A 25,319-nucleotide genomic window follows, 5' to 3' on the forward strand; every position below is an offset into this window, starting at 1 on the left:
ATCAGACGGCAAGCGGCAAAAATCAATGCATTTCGTTCTTAGTTGCGGATCAGTTGAGAACCGGAAAAAGCTTAAATTCTTTATACGATGTTATTTATCGTACTGATTTTTACAAAATAAAACTACATTCGTTATCGAGCACTCAGTCGAGATAGAAGTCTTTTGTCATCGGTCCGTACACTCTATAGCAACAATAGTGTTAATCCGCGTTCAAGGTTATTTGCACACTCTACGCCTAGTTGAGGTTTCAGTATTTTTTCCCTTCTTTTGTGTTTCTGTTTCTGAGTACCGTTAGCCGGTCAGTGAAGTGAAGCAGTGTTCTTCTAGTAAGCCGCCTGGATACCGTTACCTACACAAGCTAAGTATTAGTTTTCGTTTCCCCTTCTTGGTTGTCTTAATAACGTGCACTGGGCAATAGGCCCGTGCAAAAATGACTTCCCCTGACGGCGGTTCATCTCAAGATGAGATGGACGTCGAAATAAAATCGGCTCCCCGGCTCAAGGTATATCCGAGCTCGGCCACCGGGCCATTTGTGATCTTCTTTCGGACCAAAGAAAAAAAGTATTTGAATCTGTTGCAGATTTCTCGAGTACTGACGGATCGGTATTCGGCCGTGACAGAAATATCGAAAATTCGCCCTGATAAGCTTCGGGTGGTGGTTAACAGTTCAATTCAGGCAAACGATATTGCTGGCTACGAGCCCTTTACGAGGGAGTACAGGGTGTATATTCCAGCAGGCAGGGTTGAAGTCAGTGGGGTCGTTTCCGATTCGAGTCTGAATTGCGAGGACCTGCTAAAATATGGGACTGGCTGTTTCAAAGACCCCATGCTTAAGCCAGTGAAGATACTGGAATGCAAACGTTTGCATTCAGCATCAGTCGCAGCTGACAGCAAGAAAATATACGTCAACTCAGACTCTTATCGGGTGACCTTCGCCGGCTCTGCCCTGCCCAATTACCTCCTCTTTGACAAGGTTCGTCTACCTGTTCGCCTCTTTGTGCCGCGGGTCATGAACTGTACTAATTGCAAACAATTGGGACACACAGCCTCCCATTGTAGCAATAAAGCCCGCTGTGGGAAATGCGGTGGGAATCATGCGGATGCTTCCTGTGGTAGAGATGTCGAAAAGTGTCTCTACTGTGGGGGAAACCCACATGATCTCCCTTCATGTCCCGCGTACAAACAGCGCGAGGAAAATCTTAAGCATTCCCTTCAGGGACGCTCTAAGCGATCTTTTGCAGAAATGCTTAAGATAGCTACGCCACCTGTCTCTACGAACATCTTTACCAACTTGTCTACTGACGAAGGCGACTGTGATGAACCCCAGGAGGGAACATCTTCTGCTGTGCCTAGAAGTAGTAGAAAAAGGAAGAACATTTCCTCTTCCAAGCTTCGTCGTAAAGGCCAGAAGGTGTCTCTTCATGGTCCCCCTAAAATAACTACTCAAGGAAGTACTGGTGCAAAACCGAAGCAAGTCGCTCCCGGTATCAGTAACCTGAGCTCAGAAAAGGAGTTCCCAGCACTTCCAGGAACATCAAAAACCCCAAGTGTTCCCATATCTCAGCCAGAGAAAGAAAACAGTGCTGGCTTAATAAATTTCTCTGACATTGTGGACCGTATTCTTACAGCGTTAAACATTTCTGACCCCCTTAAAAGTATCTTGATAAGCTTTCTCCCCGCAGTAAAAACATTTTTGATGCAGTTCACTGCGAAATGGCCCCTTCTTTCAGCGATTGTATCCTTCGATGGCTAATTCATCGAACGAGGTCAATCAAATTATCAAAATTATCCCGAAAATCGATTCGTTTAAAATCTTACTAAATAATTTGAAATGCGATGCATTTGCCCTATGCGAGACATGGCTCACTTCAGAAATAACCCTACACTTCCACGATTTTAATATTATTCGCTTGGATCGAGAAGACTCTTACGGAGGAGTACTTTTGGGGATCAAAAAGTGCTATTCTTTCAATCGGATCGACCTCCCCTCGACACCAGGCATTGAAGTTGTCGCTTGCCAAATCAGAATAAAAGGCAAAGACCTTTGCATTGCTTCTACCTACATCCCCCTAGAGCCTTAGTTAGCCACCGACGGCTTTGCGATATTGCGGAACTCCACCCCGCACCGAGGCTAGTTTTAGGTGACTTCAACTCCCACGGCACGGCATGGGGTTGCCTTCATGACGATAATCGATCTACCCTACTCCATGAGCTTTGCGACAACTTCAATATGACTATTTTGAATACGGGTGAAATGACACGGATTCCTGCCCCTCCAGCGCGACCGAGCGCCTTAGATCTGTCCCTCTGCTCGACATCGCTGCGGTTAGATTGCATGTGGAAGGTAGTCTCTGATCCCCACGGCAGCGACCATCTGCCAATCGTAATTAATATTGCTAACGGTTCAGGGCCACTGAATACAATCAATGTTTCGTATGACCTCACACGAAATATTGATTGGAAGAGCTACGCGTCCGCGATATCCGAAAGAGTAGAATCGACACAAGAGCTTCCTCCGGAGGAAGAGTACGGGTTCCTGGCTGGCTCGATTCTCGATACCGCGATTCAAGCTCAGACTAAACGCGTACCAGACGCGAACTCACGCGGGTGTCCTCCCAATCCATGGTGGGACAAAGAGTGCTCAGACGTGTACGCGGAGAAGGCCGCTGCGTATATGACCTTCCGGGACGACGGGCTGCCATCTAGCAACCGACAGTACGCGATGGCGGAAACGCGCATGAAGAGCCAAAAAACGTAGCTACTGGCGCCGGTTCGTCGACGGACTAACGAGAAAAACATCGATGAGCACTCTTTGGGGTACGGCCCGGCGCTTACGAAACCGAAACAGCACTAATGAGAGCGTGGAATATTCAAACCGTTGGATATTCGATTTTGCCAAGAAGGTTTGTCCGGATTCCGCCCCGGCACAGAAGATCTACCGCGCCGCGTCCCCTCACAATAACGCGAACGAAACACCGTTTTCGATGGTGGAGTTCTCACTTGCTCTCTTATCATGTAACAATAAAGCCCCAGGGCCAGACAGAATCAAATTTAACTTGTAAAAGAATCTGCCAGACTCTGCCAAGAGACGCTTGTTGAATTTATTTAATAATTTTCTTGAGGGTAATATTGTCCCTCATGACTGGAGGCAAGTGAAGGTCATCGCCATTCAAAAACCAGGAAAACCAGCCTCCGACCACAACTCGTATCGACCGATTGCGATGCTGTCCTGTATCCGAAAGTTGTTCGAGAAAATGATCTTGTTTCGCCTCGATAATTGAGTTGAAGCAAATGGCTTACTGTCAAATACACAATTTGGTTTCCGCAAAGGCAAAGGGACGAACGATTGTCTTGCGTTGCTCTCAACAGAAATTCAAATGGCTTATGCTAGCAAAGAGCAGATGGCATCAGTTTTCCTAGATATAAAGGGGGCTTTTGATTCAGTTTCTATCAAAATTCTTTCTGAGAAGCTGCACCAGCATGGTCTTTCACCGACTCTAAACAACTTTTTGCTAAACTTGCTGTCTGAAAAACATATGCATTTTTCGCATGGTGATTTATCGACATCACGAATTAGCTACATGGGTCTTCCCCAGGGCTCATGTCTAAGCCCCCTTCTCTATAACTTTTACGTGAATGACATTGACGAATGTCTTGTCAATTCCTGCACGCTAAGGCAGCTTGCAGATGACGGTGTGGTCTCTATTACAGGTCCCAAAGCGGTCGATCTGCAAGGACCATTGCAAGATACCTTGGACAATTTGCCTGCTTGGGCCCTCCAGCTAGGTATCGAGTTCTCCACGGAGAAAACTGAGCTAGTCGTATTTTCAAGGAAGCGTGAACCAGCGCAACTACAGCTTCAATTAATAGGTTAAACTATTGCTCAGGTTTCAACATTCAAATATCTCGGGGTATGGTTCGACTCTAAAGGAACCTGGGGATGTCACATTAGGTATCTGAAACAGAAGTGCCAGCAAAGGATCAACTTTCTCCGTACAATAACCGGAACATGGTGGGGTGCCCACCCAGGAGACCTGATCAGGCTGTACCAAACAACAATATTGTCGGTGATGGAGTACGGGAGTTTCTGTTTCCGCTCCGCTGCGAACATACATTTCATCAAACTAGAGCGAATCCAATATTGTTGTTTGCGTATTGCTTTGGGTTGCATGCACTCGACACATACGATGAGTTTAGAAGTGCTGGCGGGCGTCCTTCGGCTGAAAAATCGATTTTGGGAACTCTTATATCGATTGCTCATCCGATGCGATATCTTGAACCCGTTAGTAATTGCAAATTTCGAAAGGCTTGTCGAACTCAATTCTCAAACCCGATTTATGTCCTCGTACTTCGATTACATGGCACAAAATATCAATCCTTCTTCATACTATCCCAACCGTGTCAATCTCTTTCATGCTTCTGATTCAACTGTATTCTTCGACACATCCATGAAAGACGAGATTCGTGGAATCCCGGATCACATACGTCCGCAAGTGATCCCAAGCATCTTTCATAGTAAATTTCGAGAAGTCGACTGCAACAAGATGTTTTTCACCGACGGGTCAAGCCTCGACGGCTCCACTGGCTTCGCTATATTCAATCAAAACCTCACCGCCTCATTCAAACTCAATGATCCTGCTTCAGTTTACGTCGCAGAACTTGCTGCTATTCAGTATACCCTTGGGATCATTGATACTTTGCCCACCGATCATTACTTTATTGTCTCGGATAGCCTCAGCTCAATCGAAGCTCTCCGTTCAATCAAACCTAGAAAGCACATTCCATATTTTCTGGGGAAAATCTGGGAGCGCCTGCGTGCTTTGTCTGTAAGATCGTACAAGATTACCTTATTTTGGGTTCCCTCGCATTGCTCCATTCCAGGTAATGAAGAAGCGGACTCTTTAGCTAAGGCGGGCGCTTTGCAAGGAGACATATATGAAAGACCAATTAGCTTCAGCGAATTTTTCAGTATTACTCATCAGAGAACCCTCGAAAGTTGGCAAACTTCATGGAGCAATGGTGAACTGGGAAGGTGGCTACATTCGATAATCCCTAAGGTATCGACGAAACCTTGGTTCAGGGGGATGGATGTGGGACGGGATTTCATTCGCGTGATGTCTCGGCTCATGTCCAATCACTACACGCTGGACGCACATCTCCGGCGTATTGGGCTCGTGGATAGCGGTATCTGCGCTTGCGGCAACGGTTATCACGAAATCGAACATGTTGTCTGGGCATGCGCCGAGTACTGTTCTGCCAGATCTCAACTATTCGATTCCCTTCGGGCCCGAGAAAGATCACCCAATGTCCCGGTTCGAGATGTACTAGCAAGCCGCGATATTCTCTACATGTCCCTTATATACACGTTCCTCAAAACCATCAATATCCAAATTTAAATGCCCCTATCTTTTCTCTTATCATTCCCAGAAGTGCCCTCTTCCGCCTACCGTACCCCAACGATGGTTTGATACGACTCCAAGACGAGACAAAACATCTGTCGAATGAACCAACAACACGAGATCTACAGTACAACATCACACGCGCAACGCGGTGTGTTTCCGATCCGTATCTGAGCCGTACTACGCGTCTGGAGGAACCCCTGCCGACTCGAGGAAAACCGCCCGGCGTCCCAATACTTGATGCATCCGTTCGAATCTGGAATCCTGGCCGTTGATTCCTGATGCCGGAAACTAAAAGTTTATATCCCCCCCGTTCAGCCTTGTCCACCCTCTCTCCCATGTCTCTGATACACAGATGTACGACTTCACCCCCTTCTCCCCTTGAATATTTTCCCAAAACTTATGTGCCCCCTATCTTCTAGTTTTAGTTGATCAATCCGTTCGAATCTGTAATCCTGGCCGTTAATTCCTGATGCCGGATACTGAAAGTTTATATCTCCCCCCCCCCCCGTTCAGCCTTGTCCACCCTCCCTCCCATGTCTTTGATACACAGATGTATGACTTCATCCCCTTCTCCCCTTGAATATCTTCCCAAAACTTATGTGCCCCCCTATCTTCTAGTTTTAGTTGATCAATATTTAATCTCGTTAAGAAATGCACAACAGTACCACTACTTTAAAATAGCCCTAATTAATTCCCCCTAATCTTGAACAACTCTCTCTAGTTATTTCTAGTTAATAAGCTTGTAAAATGTTCCGCTTAGTTAATAATTAATTTCTCCTACAATCTCCCTTCTAAAAATCATAAGTGAATTACTATAAAATGAACACACAAAATGACCCGTCCCCCAAGTCTTACGAATATTATATTATACCCTCTTTTATATGTATAAGTTAGCTGTAAAGTTTTTTTTAGTTTCATTATATAAAACAAAATAATATTGAAATGTGTAACCCCCTAGTTTTAAGAAATTCAAAATGTAAAACAATGAAAAAATGGCACCTTTAAGCTAACGCATACGTGCCTTATCAAATAAACAAATTGGAAAAAAAAATAAAACTAAACACTTAATTTTGAATGCACAAAGTTAACTTCTAACTGAAGCGTTCGGGTGAAGTCATTTGAAATTTAACTAAAAATAAAAGGTTGCCAGAATTCAAAAAAGACCAATGATTGGTCCAATGTTGCCAATCCTCTTTACGCAACTCTACTATTAAAAACTCTGCTCTCAGACAAATGAATTGACAATAAAATGTGGTGAAGTATGTCAATTTGCAAAAAATATGTCAACGCAGGTTAAAACATGCCCACTGCTCAACTTTTATCATCGGCTACCAATATCCGAGCGCGCTTGTCCGAGGTATTGAGTAACAGAAAATTAAATAACTCCTGAATAAAATATCACCTTCAATAATCCATAAAGAAAAGCTTGGCTTTTTGCTTTAATCTCATAGATGCCAATTTTGCACATGAAATACGCTCCTTCAAAGCGATGCGCATTAGGACGTTGCAATGTGCGGCGTTGCCAATATGTAGGGTAGACGAGCCCTTATTCATCTCATTAGTCAGGATATCACACTATTTCGTTGATAACTCGACTTAGAGTTAGTGGATTGCGCTTAAATAGGTATCATCATCTTTGCTTCGTTCCTAAGAAGCAGTACAGTTAAAAAATTTTCCTGGGAAATGTAAAATACTCGAGTATGAGCGAAGCGAAAAGTCGAGCACAACGTACCCTTATTCATCCTACCATTTGAGCTAATGAGTTGAATAGAGATAGCAGATACTGCTCTAACTAATGTGTTCAAATGGGTGAGATGAATAGAGGTGCTAAGATGAATTAGGGAGCAGTTACCCTACATTCTCGCAGGCTGCATCAAAGTGGGCCGTGCGTTGAAAGAGCGCACTGTTACAAAATCCTCCATAACTCTCGATAGGAGCAAAAATGAAAAATGATCAATACAGATTATTGAAGGTGAAAGATTGCCGCATAATTCAACATACATATTGAAAATTTCTAGCGTGAAGAACATAAGACAAAATACAATTGAAATTTTTCAATAGATGCAAAGTACCGTTATTCACAGCAAATACAGCAAACATATTTTTATGAAATAGTGCAAATATCATTCCATAAGTGTGCAAAAAATCATTGAATTGTCTTCAGTGGTTTTTGAGATACAAAATTTACAATTTTATCATGCAATAAAGTTTAAGGGTTAATATCTTAAAAAATAAAAGGTGTTTTAACGAAATATTTATACCAAAAGCTATTAATCATAATCCCTATCCAATAAAATATACCTCATGAAGTTCGGTGATTTTGCGAAAAATTCGAGGATCACTTGACATGGCTTTACTCAGGACCATTCGGGAACAAAATTGAATAAAAACCAGTAGAGCATTCCAATTTAATAAATTTAAATGATTATTTAAAGTCATTGTTAAACTTTAATTTCATTACAATTTTGTTAGCAAATTCCCACCCCGCTTGAAAAGCTTCAAACATGGAGGTAGAATTTAACATGGCAATCATCATAGGTAACATAGACTCTTGAAGGTATTTTAATTTTTCTTCCGTTACGCTACCTAGATCCATTGGACTAAAGGATGCGTTGGGTGCAAACGAGATTGGAGGCGTGGTAGTTGTAGCCGTTATTTTGGCATTGCTACCTGCCACTGAAGCATAAGATGACACACCATTGTAGGATGGTGTGACGGAGGTAGAAGAAGTTGTTAATCTATTTTGAATCGAATTAACACGTTTGGGCGTATTTTCTTGAAGTGTACCTGAAGAAGCAGGTACATTTTTTATTTGTTGTTTTTGTTGTCTAGAACGAGAATTTATATTTTTTCTCGAACAGGACAACCCCAGAAATTCGATTTATGATTTACGCTACAATTAGCGCATTTGAAACTTTTTGTGGTTTTTTCACCGGACAAGTATTTTTCGTGTGTGATTTATCACCACAGATCATACATTTGGAATCCAAATGACGATTTTTTGTGCCGTGCCAAAGCCTTGGCATCTACGACTTCTTCAATTACTTTCAAATTATTAACCTCATTACGGTTAAAATGAATTAAATATAGCTCCTGGATAATTCCAGAGCGTACTGGCGTGTCATCGCCGGTAGCCTTTCTCTTCATAAGAATAACTTGTGAAGGAGAAAAGCCAAGTAAATTTTTCAATTCGTTGGATATTTCATCCAAACTTTGACCTTGAGGTAGCCCTTTCAAGACAGTCTTGAATGGTCTATATGTCTTGAAATCATATGAATAAAATTTATATAACTTCTCCGTAAGATGCTGGAGTAGTCGCTTGTGGCCAATCAATTCCTCCGCTGTAACTCGACATTCTCCTCTTCGGCCAATCTGAAAAGAGACTTTCACGTCCGGAAGGAACGTCAAAATCTCAGTTCGAAAGGCTTTGAAGTCGGAGATCATCACTGTTATAGGCGGAGGTGATTGCGTTTTCTTCTCATTGGCATTATGCGCAATGCGAGGAAATTTAGAAATTTCATCAGCTTCACATTCGGATAAAACATCGAATGAGTTGCTGCAGTCAATTGAATTTTCGGGTGGAGAAGATACCCTTTTCCGTTTAGCTTTAATTTTTGGCACTCGGCCTTTCTGGGAGGACCCAGGCATGTTGGAAGAATTAAATATTTCTTTAGGCTGAATTGTTCTTGAAAAATGTTTTAGTCTTGAAAAAGACTAATTGAGTAGAAAAAGTAGGTAGTCTTGAAAAGACTAATTGTCGAAAAAATATAGGTAGTCTTGAGAAAGACTGATCGAGCGAAAATATAGTTAGCCTTGAGAAAGACTGTTGCTATTGAAAAACTCTAGGTAAACCAGGAGCTATCAAGATTTGTGACCGGTTCGAACGAAGGTTCAAGCCGGTATGAAAGCCCCCGTAATATCCAAGAATACTGATAACATCTGCTCTGTGTTAGCATATGCCATTTGAATTTCTGTTGAGAGCAACGCAAGGCAATCGTTCGTTTCTTTGCCTTTGCGGAAGCCAAATTGTGTATCTGACAGTAAGCCATTTGCTTCAACCCAATTGTCGAGGCGAAACAAGATCATTTTCTCGAATAACTTCCGGATACAGGATAGCACTGCAATCGGTCGATACAAGTTGTGGTCGGAGGCTGGTTTTCCTGGTTTTTGGATGGCGACGCCACTCACTTGTCTCCAATCATGTGGGACAATGTTACCCTCAAGAAACTTATTAAATAAATTCAACAAGTGTCTCTTGGCAGAGTCTGGTAGATTCTTCAACAAGTTGAATTTGATTCTGTCTGGCCCTGGAGCTTTATTGTTACATGATAAGAGAGCAAGTGAGAACTCCACCATCGAAAACGGTGTTTCGTTCGCGGTACCGTAAGGCGACGCGGCGCGGTAGATTTTCTGTGCCGGAGCGGAATCCGGACAAACCTTCTTGGCGAAATCGAACATCCAACGGTTTGAATATTCCACGTTCTCGTTAGTACTGTTTCGGTTTCGCATACGTCGGGCCATGCCCCAAAGAGTGCTCACCGATGTTTCTCTTGCTAACCCGTCGACAAACCGGCGCCAGTAACTGCGTTTCTTGGCTTTCATTAAATTTTTCATTCGCTTATAGTCAATAGCTAGCGACTAACCCGTCGTTACGGAAGGCTTTATATGCGGCAGCCTTCTCCGCGTACTCTTTGTCCCACCACGGGTTGGGAGAACGTTTTTGGGTGTTCCCGTCGGGTACTCGTTTCGTCTGAGTTTGAATCGCAATACCGATGATTCGAGTTGGACAAAAACTTATACTCTTCCTCCGGGGGAAGTCCCTGTGTTGAATTGATAGTTCTGGATATCTCAGCAGCGTAGCTCTTCCAATCAATGTTTCGTGTGAGGTTATAGGAAATATTGATTGGTTCCGAAGGTCTTGAACGAGTGGTGATTGCAATTGCAATCGACAGGTGGTCACTACCGTGGGGATCAGATATTACCTTCCACTTGCAATCTAACCGTAGTGATGTTGAGCCTAGAGATATGTCCAGTGCACTTGCTAGCGCTGGTGGTCTAGGAATCCGTGTCTATTCCCTTGTGTTCAGAATTGTCATATTGAAGTTGTCACAAAGGTCATGAATTGTCGAGGATCGATTATCGTCGTACAGACATCCCCACTCTGAACGTGGGAGTTAAAGTCTCCAAGAAGCAGGCGGGGCGAGGGAAGGTGTTCAATCACGTTAGAGAGTTTTCGATATCCCATCATGGCCCTAGGAGGAATGTAAATAGAAGCAATGCAAAGATCTTTGCCTTTGATTGTTGTTTGACAAGCGACAACTTCAATGCCTGGCGTCGAGGGGAGATTGATTCGATTGAAGGAGTAGCACTGGCAAAAGAGCGAATGGGTTTTCGGAGATAAGTGGAACAGCTCTTTTAAGCATCTCTGCGTAAGAGCGTCTGGAGCGATCTTTGGCGGATCGCTTCAGTTTATCCGTGCGAAGTTTGTACGTTGGGCATGTCAAAAGTGCATGCGGATTCTCCCCACAGTAAACACACTTCTCAGCGGGCCTACTGCAAGTATCATCCGCATGGCGTTCCCTACATTTACCGCACCGTTGCTAGTTGCTACAGTAGGTGGCCGTGTGACCTAGCTGCTTGCAATTGGAACAATTCATGACCCGCGGTACAAACAGGCGTACAGGTAGACGAGCTCCTCCCACTTCAACGTAGCTCGGAAGCTCAGATCCGGCGAAGGTTACGCGAAACGAGTCTGATGGATAGTAATTCCCATCTTCGATGGACTTTGAGTGCAATTGCTTGCACTCCAAAATCTTAACTGATTAAAAGTTAGGGTTCTTAAAGCGGCCAGCCCCATCATTCATCAGATCATCGACAGTTAGACCCGCATCACTTACCACACCGTCGATCTCCACAACACGAGAAGGGATGTAGACGCGATACTCCAGCGTAAGGAGGCTATTGCTAACGATATCATTGGCCTGTTTCAAGTCAGTAACGACTACGCGCAGTTTATCTGACTGAACCTTTTCAATCTCGGTTACGGCCGAGTAACGTTTTGTCAGCTCCCGTGCAACAGTTATGCTGTTTAACGGTTTATTTTTGGGTCGGAAGTATACCACCCAAGGACCAGCGGATCCATCCTGGTACACCTTGACTAAAGGGGGGCTATGAGACATTGAGGGAAGGTGGGGGAAGTGGATCGACCATAACATCATCTGTCTCAGTATCAGATATACGTTCTTCTTCCCCATAATATTCGTCTTCGGGGGGTGATCTTTCTGTTTGTTCCATTTTGTTGCGGGAGCAACATGCTCGACCGCACTATTTCATTTAAATCAAAATAAAAAATTAAAAACTATAAAAAAAATCGATAAGAAAAGTAAAAAACGAAACACTTCACCAGTTGGTTCCTGACGAGCTGGTAGGTGAATTGATTCTTCGTTTGTTTTATCCGTCACCCGCGTGACCTTCACACAGTAGAGAGCTGATATAGCTCGTCTAAACAAAGCCGTCCTTCAGGCAAGAAAACTGTTTAGTAACGCACTTCACTGCACTACCTTCACCGATATCGCAGGTAATAATTATCACTAGCGGGACTGTTTATTAGTAATGCTTTACTGCAGCCTCTGCCACAGCAATCACCTTCATACTACCGAAAAAACTAAACCACACCGGAGAGAACAAAAAGCACTTGTTTCTCGGTACAAAGTTCGGGTACGAATAATTTCTAGACCATTGTTTCAACTTTTAGAATCATTTTATTTTTTTCAAATCGGTTAAAAATTCTCAAAGTTATAGTAATTTTTGTGAAAAAAGTCAAAACCGCGATTTTTTCACTTTTTTTGTTCAAACCAATTTATGTATCATTGATTCAATAAATTCCGTACTTTCACTTACACAGCAGTTTCGTAATTAAAAAAAACAAAGAAAATGATGCATTATACATTTCTTTTGCTTGCATTTTTACCTGCGAAAATTGCAATTAACCCTTAAATGCGCAATGTAGTTTTAAAACAACATTGCGAAAATCATCTCAAAGTTATCACAGTAACGAATTGAAGCTAAGAAATAATTTTCACAGAATTTGAAAAAAAAAAATTGATATGCGCCTTTAAGGGTTAAACGCGTGGGGTACATTTGTACCCCAGTGCAACGTTCTAGGGTGGAAAACGCAAGTGCAACGTTCTAGGGTTAAGCGGTCAGGTAAGACTTTTTATAGAAGTATTGGTCCGATTCCAATAAATTTTTTCACCAACTGTTTAGAAAATATACCGCTATGTTTGGTCGAGAGGGATTTGCAAAATGTCAATTTGTTCCATTTTTATGGCCCTTAATATACCAAAAAAACATAAACATTGGAAATTTTCACAAATCGTTACATAATTTTTACAAATTATAAAATAAAAGAAATCCCTCTCTTCTAAACATAGCCAACGTAACTATGACTAACAAAAATATGAGTTTTCTGATTACAGATTACCCTATTTGCCAAAACTTTACTTAAGCGGGAATCATGCAGTTTCAACATCGATGTCATTAATGAATTTTCAAGGGCACGAGAGATTTTTCTTTTCTTCTTCAAATGTAAAATTGAAAAGTCAAAACATGTATCTTCAAAATAAAAAAAAAAATTCCAAATCCATTGAGTAGATGCTTTCCAATTTATTCCCAAAAAAGTGCTCAATTTTAGGCCTTGCGAGTAGAGGACCCCCTTAAAAAGTCAGTTCATAGAGCAACCTTTCTATTGAGAAAGGCAAAAAGATAAAAAGACTAAAAAATTAAAGGGTTGTGTACAAGACACGACCACGATGACATTAAACATGCGACCATATTATTCGTGGAAAACAAATCGGCAACTTCAGTTGCCAAAGAAACGATCGAAGCATTTTTCCGTCAATGTCACTTTTCTGATTCAAATTTTTGTAGCTATTTTCTTGCTTCCATCCAATTGGTCAGTTTATTTGTTTTATCGCACATTTTTCGGATATTATTATAGAAGATAACTAATCCGATAAGAGGGAAGTTATTTACCAAAGCACGAAATGGAAATTTCATTTGTAATTCTTCTGAGAACGATTTTGTGGTCCTAATAAGGACCGTTTGTTGTTAATATTATTTCACCGTTTCCTTACCAACAACAATGCCACCTCTGTACACGTCTAGTGATGGAGGCAATTTTGAGAGCGCCTTTGTTTGCTGCTGCTAACGGGGAGCGTTCCTTCCAGGAACTAACGACGCCGACGATAAACGAACTGATTTCAACGATGATCAAATGCAAACTGAAAACATTTTCCTACAGACAATTCATTTTACGTATCTCAGATGTGGTTCATCGCCAAAAAGGCGGTGCTTACGAGTAAACCACCAATCAAAGCACGGCTAATTAATGCTTTTACAAAATTATTCTATCAAAATTTACGGTAATCGTATCCTCTACGGAATCTGCTACACAATTGTTATGATTATTTCCCAAATCACGCAAGAATCTGTTTGTTCCGTACAGTACAGCGGCAATTATTGGCCGTTTGTTTATGAGAATCTTTTAGGTACGTACGTCCGTACACTACTCGTCGACCATCAAGTATCGAATGATAACGCAAAAAGGAAATTCAACACATATATTTATAACTTTTGTTTTGTTTGCTTGACCTCTAGCTGCCTCGTGTATGCACAGTTCCCCTTTTTTGTGCAATTTTTCAATTTTAATTCAACCGAATTTCAACAGAATACTTATATAGTACATCAATCTAATTAGCAATTATATTCAAGTCAGGTGTTTCTGAATCGATTGGTGTATAAATGATTGAAATCCGTCAACTAATTGCGAAGTTATAATCGTACAATCCTTACATAGTTTCGTGACATAGGAGATTTTCAAAATTTAGAATGACACCCAGCCCCAGATAGTGGAGTAAGACATTTTTAATGTCAAAAACGCGTTAATGAAAACCGCGTAAATTTCAAAATCCGCGTAAAGAAACCTGAGTGTACTCTCTTATATAAAATACTACGCTGCTGAACAGTGCAATAACTACAGAAGCACGTTGTCAGATGCCTTAATGATAAAAATCATATAACCGAAATATGAAACATGAAAACCAATAGGCTTTTTACCCTACGCAGCTACAAAGCGCCGTAAACATGGATTAACAAGTTACAACGCACACGCATGCATAAAAATAATTTTTTTTTTTTTCAAACGCAACACTCTTAAGCAGCACACACCGTATTGAATTACATCCAAACCACCCCGCCCACCCACTTTGCAAATCATACTGTGACGCCGTGCTGGTACCCGAAAAATCCGCACACGGCTACCGCTGCCGAAAATGCATAGCGTCTACCGCTTAGTGTAGCGTCCAGACGCTGCACAGTGTCGCCTAGCCGGACAAAACCTCAAAATTTTATTTTTGATTTTTCATGATTTTACATTTTTCTCTGTTTCTTAACAGGTTGAATAGAGTCTTCTCGAAATATTAAGTCCCGAGGACGATAGTTCGATTTTTTACATGATTTCAAAGGTGAAATAGATGATAAATTCTGAGGAAAACTATTTTCAAACCTAAGTTATTCGAATGCATATATCTTTTTAGTTAAGATTCCGATTGGGGTCAAACTGATTTCATGTGAAAGGTTATTCGCTGGACTTATAGCTGCCATTCGATTTAGTCGATACAAGCCTTTCTTCTCGCTCAGACATGAAAAACAAATAATAAATCGAGCAATAGTTTAAAGTTATAATGTTCAAAGTGGCTGTACTTTTTTTTGAAACGGTTCGGAAAGATCGCTTGTTGTTCACGATACTTGAAAATTAGTGTACTTTCCGAAAATGAGTTTCTTGTTTTGCCCCTTTCTGCCCCGAGGTATGAAAAAAAGTGATTTTTCATGAAACGTCTGAAGGAGACGCATGGTAGCCTTTGACTACCCAGGGTTCGCAATATAATTTATATATGTGTCTTATCATTATCAACAATTGAAAAAATGTGTGTTCTGCTAAAAAATTCACCGCACCTAATTTTTTGAAAATGAATTTTTGGAAATAGTGCACTTTATATTTGTAAATGTTGAATTTTCGAACCACCCTAAGTGCCAAAATTTTGAGGAAATAAAAAAACAAAAAATAAACATCAAATATGAATTCAGCGTCACAAAATTACCCTAATGTGAAGTTTTCATCAAGTTCGGGCCACTTTTGAGGTTTTGTCCGACTTTTGTATGGAAGGTGATCACTGTGCGCTGCAGCCATGATCTTACCCGTTCGACATATGAACAAAAACTGATTCAAACGTGTACGCGTCACCTCCATTTATAAACTAACCGTATATGGTTTAGTCACTTAGGTGCGAGTGTGTGCAAATGCCAACGTTACCGAAAATCGATAGCGCTTATTGCATCGCCCGGAGACGATGTTGCTCGTATGGAATAAGAGCAACAACTGATTTAAACGGACATTCGTTGCTTCTATTTATGACTTTTCGTGTTTCATTGAGCAACTAAGCTGCCCTCTCTTGACGGCTGTGTCTGAGAAATCTGCCTCACGAATGGTAATTTTCCCGTTTTTCGTGAACTTTTTAATTTTACCAATTTCCAAAAGTCCACTTTTATTGGGGAGATATTAAATTATTACCAATATTTAAGTTAGGTGTTTCTGAATCGGTTGGTGTATGAATGATTAAAATCCATTTAGTAATATCGGAGTTATAAGCGTGCAAACCTTACATAGTTTCGTTACATGGGAGATAGTTTAGATTTTAGAATGACACCTAACCCCAGATAGTGGAGTAAGACATTTTTAATGTCAAAAGAAATGGGTAGAGTTTTTTGTACCTAGATATTACAAATAGATCATTTTTCACTAATAAACGATTTACACTGATGCATTTGATGTGTTTCACTTATTTTATCAAACTCGGCCAACCTACACACCTAAAAATATTTACATCTCGCAAGATGCACATAAAGGGGCGTCACAATTCACTTGAATTTCCATTCAAGAACATGTAAAAATTCGCTTTGTTCACAATTCTCCATCTCCATTCAACCGTGTTCTACATCAAAAGAGACACAATATTTTATTTCACATGTTAAATTATGTAAAAACCCATTATTAGACAGCTAAATTTTTCGCAATGTTGTTTACGTCGCATGTAATTTTCATCTTTTCTAAGTATGTACGAAAAGTCTAACCAGAATGAGTACAAAAATTCCAAAAACAAAACTCGGCCAACCAGCCTCGGTCTCCCCTACGACAATTTTTGAAAAGATGGTCCTAGAACTTTGCAAATTCAGATTTTTTTTCTGGAAATCTGATTTAGAATGAAATAAATGACCCTATCGGAACACTCTTTTGTCAATTCTTGGTCCCACCAAGAGCGTCTGCTGTAAATTTCAGCTAAATCGATCATACCTAACTACCAGACCAATTAGGGACCATCCATAAATGACGTAGCATTATATGGGGGAGGGGGGAGTTTTGTATTTTGTGATGATGTGTGACGACAGGGGGTAGGGGGTCATGTCATGCTACGTAGCTTTTTTAAAGGGGAATAGGGGTTGACCTGATGTCACGACAATCTTACCCGTTTCATCTTACTAACATCGTTCTTAATTTTTTTAAATTTTTTACGGGGACAACGAGGGGGGTGAGGGTTACCGTCAAGCTACGTAATTATCAGGGGGGTATATGGAATTTTGTGACGAAATGCTACGATGGGGGAGGGGGCTGTTAAAAATCACTCAAAAAATGCTACGTCATTTATGGGTCATCCCTTAGCTTGAAGTTTGTAAGAGATTTTTGGCAATTTTCATGGAGAAAGGCTACCTGGTCGTGTGTTTACCGCTGGGTAGCACTGGATACACAAGTTTGTCACGACTATTATTTACAAATTTCGATTTTTTTATTTGCGTCTATTTTAAATTTTTTCAGAAAATTTGGGGAGGGAGGAACCTTCTAGCCCCGCCCGGTCTGACCACGTGCCTGTGTTGCATTCTGTCATATTTGTCTGAAGCTTTTGTGAAAAAAGAAATTACTGCCTGGAACTCACCTAATTGCAATGAATGGTATCCGTCAGTGCGTTAGTGTTGTGTAATATGAGCTTTTCACATACACACATTGTGCTTCTGATGAGGAATGATGTTTAAAGGACAATTGATAGTTGTTGAAATATATTTCATTTTCTCTTTGAATGTTGGTGATTTTTATTCATATTTTGCCAGTTTTGATAAATTTTCTTAAGGTACCGACAACCGACCGCATTTTTTAAATGGCAAAAAATAATGGCAGCCCTAAGTTTGCGCCGCTAAAATAACAAAAATGATCCATGAAAAATTGAAAAACGATCCATAAAAAAAGTTGTCCATGTTCCATAAAACAAAACTGAAAATCCCTAAAACAGTGTGAACGATCCATAAAAAAGGGTGATTTGATCCATAGATTATGTAAAATTGAACCATAAAATGGTCGCAAAAGAGCACTAAAATAGTAATAAAATAGCAATTAAAATCAACCAATGCCCCATACAAATATTGAAAATGTTCCATAAAATATTAACAATGTACATTAAAACACGTCGAAATGTTCCATAATATCGACAAGTTCCATAAATTTGATGAAAATGTTTGCTAAATAATTTTTCTTTGTCCATAAAAGATGTAAAAATGAACATTAGAAATGCTATGTATTGATTCATATATCGAACGTTAAATTATGGTTCATGTTTATTTACAAAACTATCCATAAGAAAAGAAAATGTAAAACGATCCATTAATATGTGCATATGCACCAGAAAAATTAAATTTAATGAATTCGAAATTTTTGCTATTCGAACTAATAATAAAGTTTATTACAATTGGTTGTAATGTCAAACTACAACAAACGATGCACACATGCAATGCATATATCTACAATAAACAATGCATACATTATAGTTAAACTTAAGCTTCCGTATCCCACTAGTCAGGTAACTGACCTTAGCTAACCTGAAATCATTATGGCAACTCTTTAAACGGCAGGGTATCTATGATATTAGCGCGCTGAGAGTTATTAGATCACTGATACAAGCTGGCATGAGTCGCAAATACCAACTACCTGTAGCGAAAACGGAAATACCAACTACCTGTAACGAAAACTTTATACACGAACACTGACTAATGTGGCTACGCCACATCGCTTTCTAATGCGCTGTCCGACTTCGCTGCCGCTCAGTCGGCTTTTAACTAGCTATAGCCCCCATGTTTAAGTAAACTGGGCAAACGAGAGGACCACAGGTTCGCTTGCAATTCCAGTTACGGGTTAATCAATGCCTCGTCCAACGGATCCTCAGCGGCTTTGCGCCGCTTCAAATCCTTGGCCTCGGATATGCGGCCATGCTGCATCACACTATAAGTATAAGCTCCCTTGTTAAAACACTGTCACTGTTATGAGTATTATTAAACACAACTTATTTTTTCAGTTTACCATACTTCGGTTAATAATTTTACATTTCCGCCCTCGGATGCGGTTTATTTAGGTTAAAATAAACCGTTTTCGCAAACATCCGCATTTAAATTGGACCTTTATCACTAAAGTCTCTAAACTAGATAATTATCGATAAAAATATATAAAGTGATATATATTGTCCGTTTTCACTTCAGATAGTTGGTATTTACGACTTATATCAGCCTGTATCAGTGGTCTAATAACTCTCAGCGCGCTAATGTCATAGATACCCTGCCGTTTAAAAAGTTGCCACAGTGATTTCAAGTTAGCGAAGGTCAGTTACCTGATTAGTGGGATACGGAAGCTTAAGTTTTCTAACTATAATGTATGCATTGTTTGTTGTAGTTTGGAATTTCAACCAAATGTAATATACTTTATTATTAGTTCAAATAGCAAAAATTTCGCATGGATTCATTAAATTTTAATTTTTACTAGTGCATAAACACATATTAATGGATCGTTTTACATTTTCTTTTCTTATGGATAGTTTTGTAAATATCCATGAATCATAATTTAACGTTAGATATATGAATCAATACATAGCATTTCTAATGCTCATTTTTACATCTTCTATGGACCACGAAAAATTATTTAGCAAACATTTTCACCAAATTTATGGAACTTTGTCTAACATTTTATTGCTCCATTTTGTAATACCGTGGAACATTTTTGTCGATATTATGGAACATATCGACGTGTTTTAATGTACATTGTTAATATTCTATGGATCAATGTCAGTTAATTTATGGCGCAAAATGTAACATTTTATGGAACATTTTCAATATTTGTATGGGGCATTGGTTGATATCAATTGCTCTTTTATTACTATTTTAGTGCTCTTTTGCGACCATTTTATGGTTCCAATTTTACATAATCTATGGATCAAACCGTTTTTTTATGAATCATTCACACAGTTGTAAAGATTTTCAGTTTTGTTTTATGGAACATAGACAACCTTTTTATGGATCGTTTTACAATTCTTTATGGATTATTTTAAATATTTTATATGCAAAAGTGCATTCTCCTTTGTTTAAATGGCAAAAAATAATCATTCATTGTTAGTAGATTTTTTCATATTGACGGAATGAATTCCTTTACCAGTTACTAAGATTTTTAGCTTCCCAGTGGTATGCTTATGGCCCTGTATTGTGCATTTGGAGAAATGTTATGAACCAAAAACAAAAGAGTGCCAACAACCGACCACATTCCCCTATATTCAAATTCTCAAGGTGTTGGTCTCACCCCGTCTTCTCCCATGTAACAATGAGCTATGTCCATTATATAGTAAAAAGAGACCAGTAAACTACAAGTTATTTATTTTATTTATAATTACCTTTTACGATTTCTATTATTGATGCTGTTCAGCTTCCCCATATCGTCATGAAGGGCTTTAACAAACTGCTTGCGAATTAGTTAATTCCAACAGAAGTAACAATACGAAACCACACTGTTGATCGTTATCTTAGATTTTTGTACGATTTATGACTCTGCTTTCATGCAACAAGCCGTGTCACCGTGTCAGCACTAGAGAATAGTCAAATATTTGTACTGAATCATTCCTGCTGGATTGCATTTATAGGTACCTCCATCTTCCATCACAATAATATTCTGTGCAACCCTACGTAAAGTCCTTGTCCTTGAACGCCGTGAGCATACTGCTAAAGAATAATGTATTCTGTTTGTCCGTTCTTGGAAAAGGTACTAAAATAACCTGAATAAACCAACAGGTGTGCTGGCACTATATCGCAAGTGGTGAGCATTGTACAAAATATCGTCATTTTCCATTAATAGATCATTTTACTTAGATAATGTTGAGCGTTGCAATTGTATCAGCACCACATTTTTACAATATAAGTCGTTCACCGTTCGCCAGGTTAAGAATTCAAAGATTATTTAATGCGTGCCCCCTCGATGAGGTCAAGTATTAGTTATTAATAGATCAAAAGAGTTGAAGGTCCACCAATTTGTCGTCTGTTGACTAACCATTGCTATCTAATTTTTACGGTTACTTTTAATCGATAGTGCTTATCTTATTATAGGTCCTTATTCATGAATGCATAACAAGAAAACACATGGTAACCGTGAAAGCACTGTATGCATACACTCCCGCCATAATAGCGTGACTACCGTGTCGCCGTAATGAAATACCAAATATTACTGACTGAACTAACCAGCCTGTAGGAAATGTGGTAAAAGTTTTCACTTATGTTTTTCGCTATTACACATCAACAAGGTGGCCGTCCACTAGTGAGGTAATCGCAATCGCTAGTTTGCATATAAACCATAGGCTCACATTCTTTTACACTTCCTTTGTATCGTCCTTTTCGACGATACGGTGGCAACATATGCGACCTACCTCTCACCATCGACTATAATAGGTATGTATTGTGCTTTTCACCGAAGATTAGCATGCGACGGAATCAATTCAAAATAGCGAAAGAATTGAAAATATACCCTCTTAGCTCCATCTGCCCAGTTTGGAACAAACATCTAGCAATATATAGGACCTGTTGGTCAGGTATCGGATGGTCATGAATTGACAGTTCATGGATTTATTCACCCCTTCGCTACCTGTTGAGCGAAAATCGGAAATTATTTGTTACTATTTTTTGGTGCCCATTTAATTTATCGTTTAGTGTGCCTTTTTGATTCCTAACTCGATTCCTTTGCATCCTCCTAAGTTTTTCCTTGGTTCAAGAGCAATAGTCGCTCGAACACTTCTCGACACATATGATTACGGCCTAAAAGCCAACTGTCAAAATTGTCCTTGAAAGGGAATTCTGGACAAACCATTACTGGCTAAACACAGTTCATAGCAGTTAATGAAAGAGAAAACTTTTTTCTTTTGTTCACCACCAACATCTGTGATTGGCGAGTAACGGTTTGTCCGGAATTTCCTTTCAAAGAGAATTTTGACAGTTGGCTTTTAAGTCGTAATCATATGTTTGTTGAGACTTCATATAAAAATCAATTCAAATTACATTTTTTTAGCCTTGCGGAAATGAAAAGGTTAAATCTTAGAAATGGCGATTTCGCTATCCTGTCGCGATTTTGTTTTTGACATTAAAAATGTCTTACTCCACTATCTGGGGCTAGGTGTCATTCTAAAATCTAAACTATCTCCCATGTAACGAAACTATGTAAGGTTTGCACGCTTATAACTCTGATATTACTAGATGGATTTTAATCATTCATACACCAACCGATTCAGAAACACCTAACTTAAATATTGGTAATAATTTAATATCTCACCAATAAAAGTAGACTTTTGGAAATTGGTAAAATTAAAAAGTTCACAAAAAACGGGAAAAATACCATTCGTGAGGCAGATTTCTCAGACACCGCCGTCAAAAGAGGGCAGCTTAGTTGCTCAATGAAACACGAAAAGTCTTAAATAGAAGCAACGCATGTCCGTTTAAATCAGTTGTTGCTCTTATCCCACACGAGCAACGTCGTCTCCGGGCGATGCAATAAGCGCTATTGATTTTCGGTAACGTTGGCATTTGCACACACTCGCACCTAAGTGACTAAACCATATACGGTTAGTTTATAAATAGAGGTGACGCGTACCCGTTTGAATCAGTTTTTGTTCTTATGTCGAACGGGTAAGATCATGGCTGCAGCGTCTGGGCACTACAATAAGCGGTAGACGCTATGCATTTTCGGCAGCGGTGGCCGTGTCGGGTACCATTTGTCGGGTACCAGCATGGTGTCACAGAATGATTTGCAAAGTGGGTGGGCGGGGTGGTTTGGATTTAATTCAATACGGTATGTGCTGCTTAAGAGTGTTGCGGTTGAAAAAAAATATATTTATTTTTATGCATGCGTGTGCGTTGTAACTTGTTAATCCATGTTTACGGCGCTTTGTAGCTGCGTAGGGTAAAGAGCCAATTGGTTTTCATGTTTCATATTTCGGTTATATGTTTTTTATCAGTAAGGCATCTGACAACGTGCTTCTGTAGTTATTGCACTGTTCAGCAGCGTAGTATTTTATATAGGAGAGCACACTCAGGTTTTTTACGCGGATTTTGAAATTTACGCGGTTTTCATTAACGCGTTTTTTTAAATTTACGCGGTTTTCATTTACACGGCCTGTATCCCCTGCGTGAAAAATCTGAGTGTAATTGCATCGGAAACAATCACATTCCCAGCAGAACTTTTTGTTTTCTAATTTCAAACACTTTTGTTTCGTACTGCACACAACGGAAAATTTTAAAACAGAACTTACCGTCCCAGCAGCAGTTGAAGCGGGTGTTCTTTTTCGATTCAAATTCAAGCCATGTCTTAAGCGTTACTGGACTTAAAATTGTTTTCCCAGTTTAACCAGTCAGAATATCTGTCCTACCCTATGTATTTAAAACACAGTTCTAATTGCGTTTTAAGGTATACAACAAATACGGTTGGGTATACTAATTTAAATTTTAAAATAAATCTGTTTTAAATTATGAAACAAACCGCTGTACTGAAGATATAATTATGTCAGTCCTATTACCACATAAAACACCTATATAACATAAAACGCCGCAGAATTGGTTTAATAATACAATGTTTACACTACAGAGTTATAACACGTTTTAATAATTAGCAACAAGAAAAATGTCACCAAGATAGCATAAAAACCCGTTTTAACTGGTAGTGCGAACGTTGCATAACAATGTAATTTATCAAATAATTTCATTTTTCCACCACTAATCGATCAAGAAATACTTACACTTAAGATTGTTTACTTAAGTTCATTAGTACATTATTGAAAATTTAAATGGAAAATGAAATTTCATATTTTATGGAGAATCTGTATATTTCCGTTGGCGGGCGTGGGTTTCCTCATCACAGCTCTCAATATGGAACTTTTCTTTTGAATATATTTTCTGGACAGACCAGCCTATTTTTACTAGATGGATCAGCCAAATAATGCCAATCACCTAGTGAGATACTTGATTAATTAATAGATTACCGTTAAAAGACCTTCAATAAATTATGTTTTAATGGGGAGGGTATATAGCAAATTGTAACATATGAAAACAGGCGAGTGAACAAGAACGTGTGTCGATATGTGTGATAGAAAGATGGGTGGGTAATGTCTGCGACATAACCGGAGAGATGTAGAATACATAAGGAACACGTTCTTCAAATATGTTGATACTCATTGGAATTTTCGGACAAAAGGTGATTTGGGCGAGGAATATTTCAAATTATTCTTTACAAAAATGATGGTGGTCCTGAAAAGGACCGGTTTTGTTGGCGTTGTTGGCCTTGGTGAGGGAGATGGCTAACGATGAAATTAATTGTTAGCATGAGGAAGTCGCGTAGTACTGGCCAATGGAAGAACAGATAATAATTGATTCCTGAAAATCAATTTTTCTTTATTCATGTAAATTATACATACTTACAAATCTAACAGAAGATTCCTGATCATATTTCTGAATCATTAGTGCGAACATTGTGTAATTTGGTTAAGTACAATGAAAGTTACAAACTTTCCAAACTCGACCTTCTGTTCATTCAGAAATATTGAAATGGGGTGTCGTGGTCAAAGATGGGTGGGTAATGTCTGTCACATAACCGGAGCGTCGTTATTTCAATTCGAGACGTTAATTTAAATCTAATAATATTCAACAGAATCACGTTTGAATGGGAAATTTTCAAATAATTCTCTATGGTAATAATGGTGGTTCTGAAAAGAACCTTTGGTATCGGCGTTGGTGTTGATGGTGATGCGCTGGATCGTTGGATATTTTTGGCATGATAGTTACGTGCCTGGCGAACTGTTTTGTAGCCTCGAACAAAACGACAAGACTGGCTTCTTCGGGTACCATTACGGCTGAACTTTATAAGCTTAGCTCGACTTTGAAATCCTGCACAATCTCACGAATCAGACACTGGTAGGGCCATTTTGTTTGCTACTAGCACGGAGCTGCACAAAAAATCATTTAATGCAGTTAGTTCACGGGGGCTGCCAAAAAGCTTGAATAGAAGCATGCGACTTCAACGTTTCTCTTAAACACATGCAACAACACATTCGTTTTGGTAATACTGATAATAACAGTAGAAAGGAATGGAAAAGCAGTGCACGAAACGAGCGAGAGGATAATTTAAATTTTTGTTCCGTATGCAAGCTACTTCTTTCCACCCAACGTATTATGTTGCTTGTTGAAAATTTGCTACACACCTTAAAATAAAAGTTTCAGTTTAACTCTCACTAGAACACAATTGATTGGTCCTGAAAAGAACCGTTGCTTTTATTGTAATTTACGCCCACTCCCACAAACCGACCAAGTAGGCATCAGTGGCTTCATTACGGCTGAGTTTTGTAAGCGTAGCTCGACTTTGAAGTAATACACAACCTTACGAACCAGACGCTGGAATGTTAGCCAGCGGATTAGTTGCTCCGTTGCCCTTTAGTTGGGGCGAAATACTAGCATGGCGACAGTTCCTGA

At 39.6% G+C, this 25,319-nt stretch overlaps 1 protein-coding gene across 5 annotated transcripts in view; it reads right to left on the reverse strand.

Annotated features, from left to right (window-relative positions):
- LOC131689389 (uncharacterized) overlaps positions 1-21,225 on the reverse strand; it is a 468,781-nt gene extending 447,556 nt beyond the window's left edge. The window contains exons 1-2 of one of the 5 annotated variants that reach the window (XM_058974448.1): positions 20,866-21,217; positions 20,216-20,540 (exon numbers count right to left, since the gene is read on the reverse strand). In XM_058974448.1, coding sequence (XP_058830431.1) covers positions 20,216-20,256 — 41 coding nt within the window. In that variant the 5' untranslated portion in view covers positions 20,257-20,540; positions 20,866-21,217. Of the gene's footprint in view, positions 1-20,215 lie in introns of all 5 variants that reach the window. The other 4 variants (XM_058974447.1, XM_058974449.1, XM_058974445.1 and 1 more) reach the window with 4 other exon arrangements.
- Between the last annotated feature and the right edge of the window lie 4,094 nt (positions 21,226-25,319).

This window comes from Topomyia yanbarensis, chromosome 3, assembly GCF_030247195.1.
Source record: "Topomyia yanbarensis strain Yona2022 chromosome 3, ASM3024719v1, whole genome shotgun sequence".
NCBI lineage: Eukaryota > Metazoa > Arthropoda > Insecta > Diptera > Culicidae > Topomyia > Topomyia yanbarensis.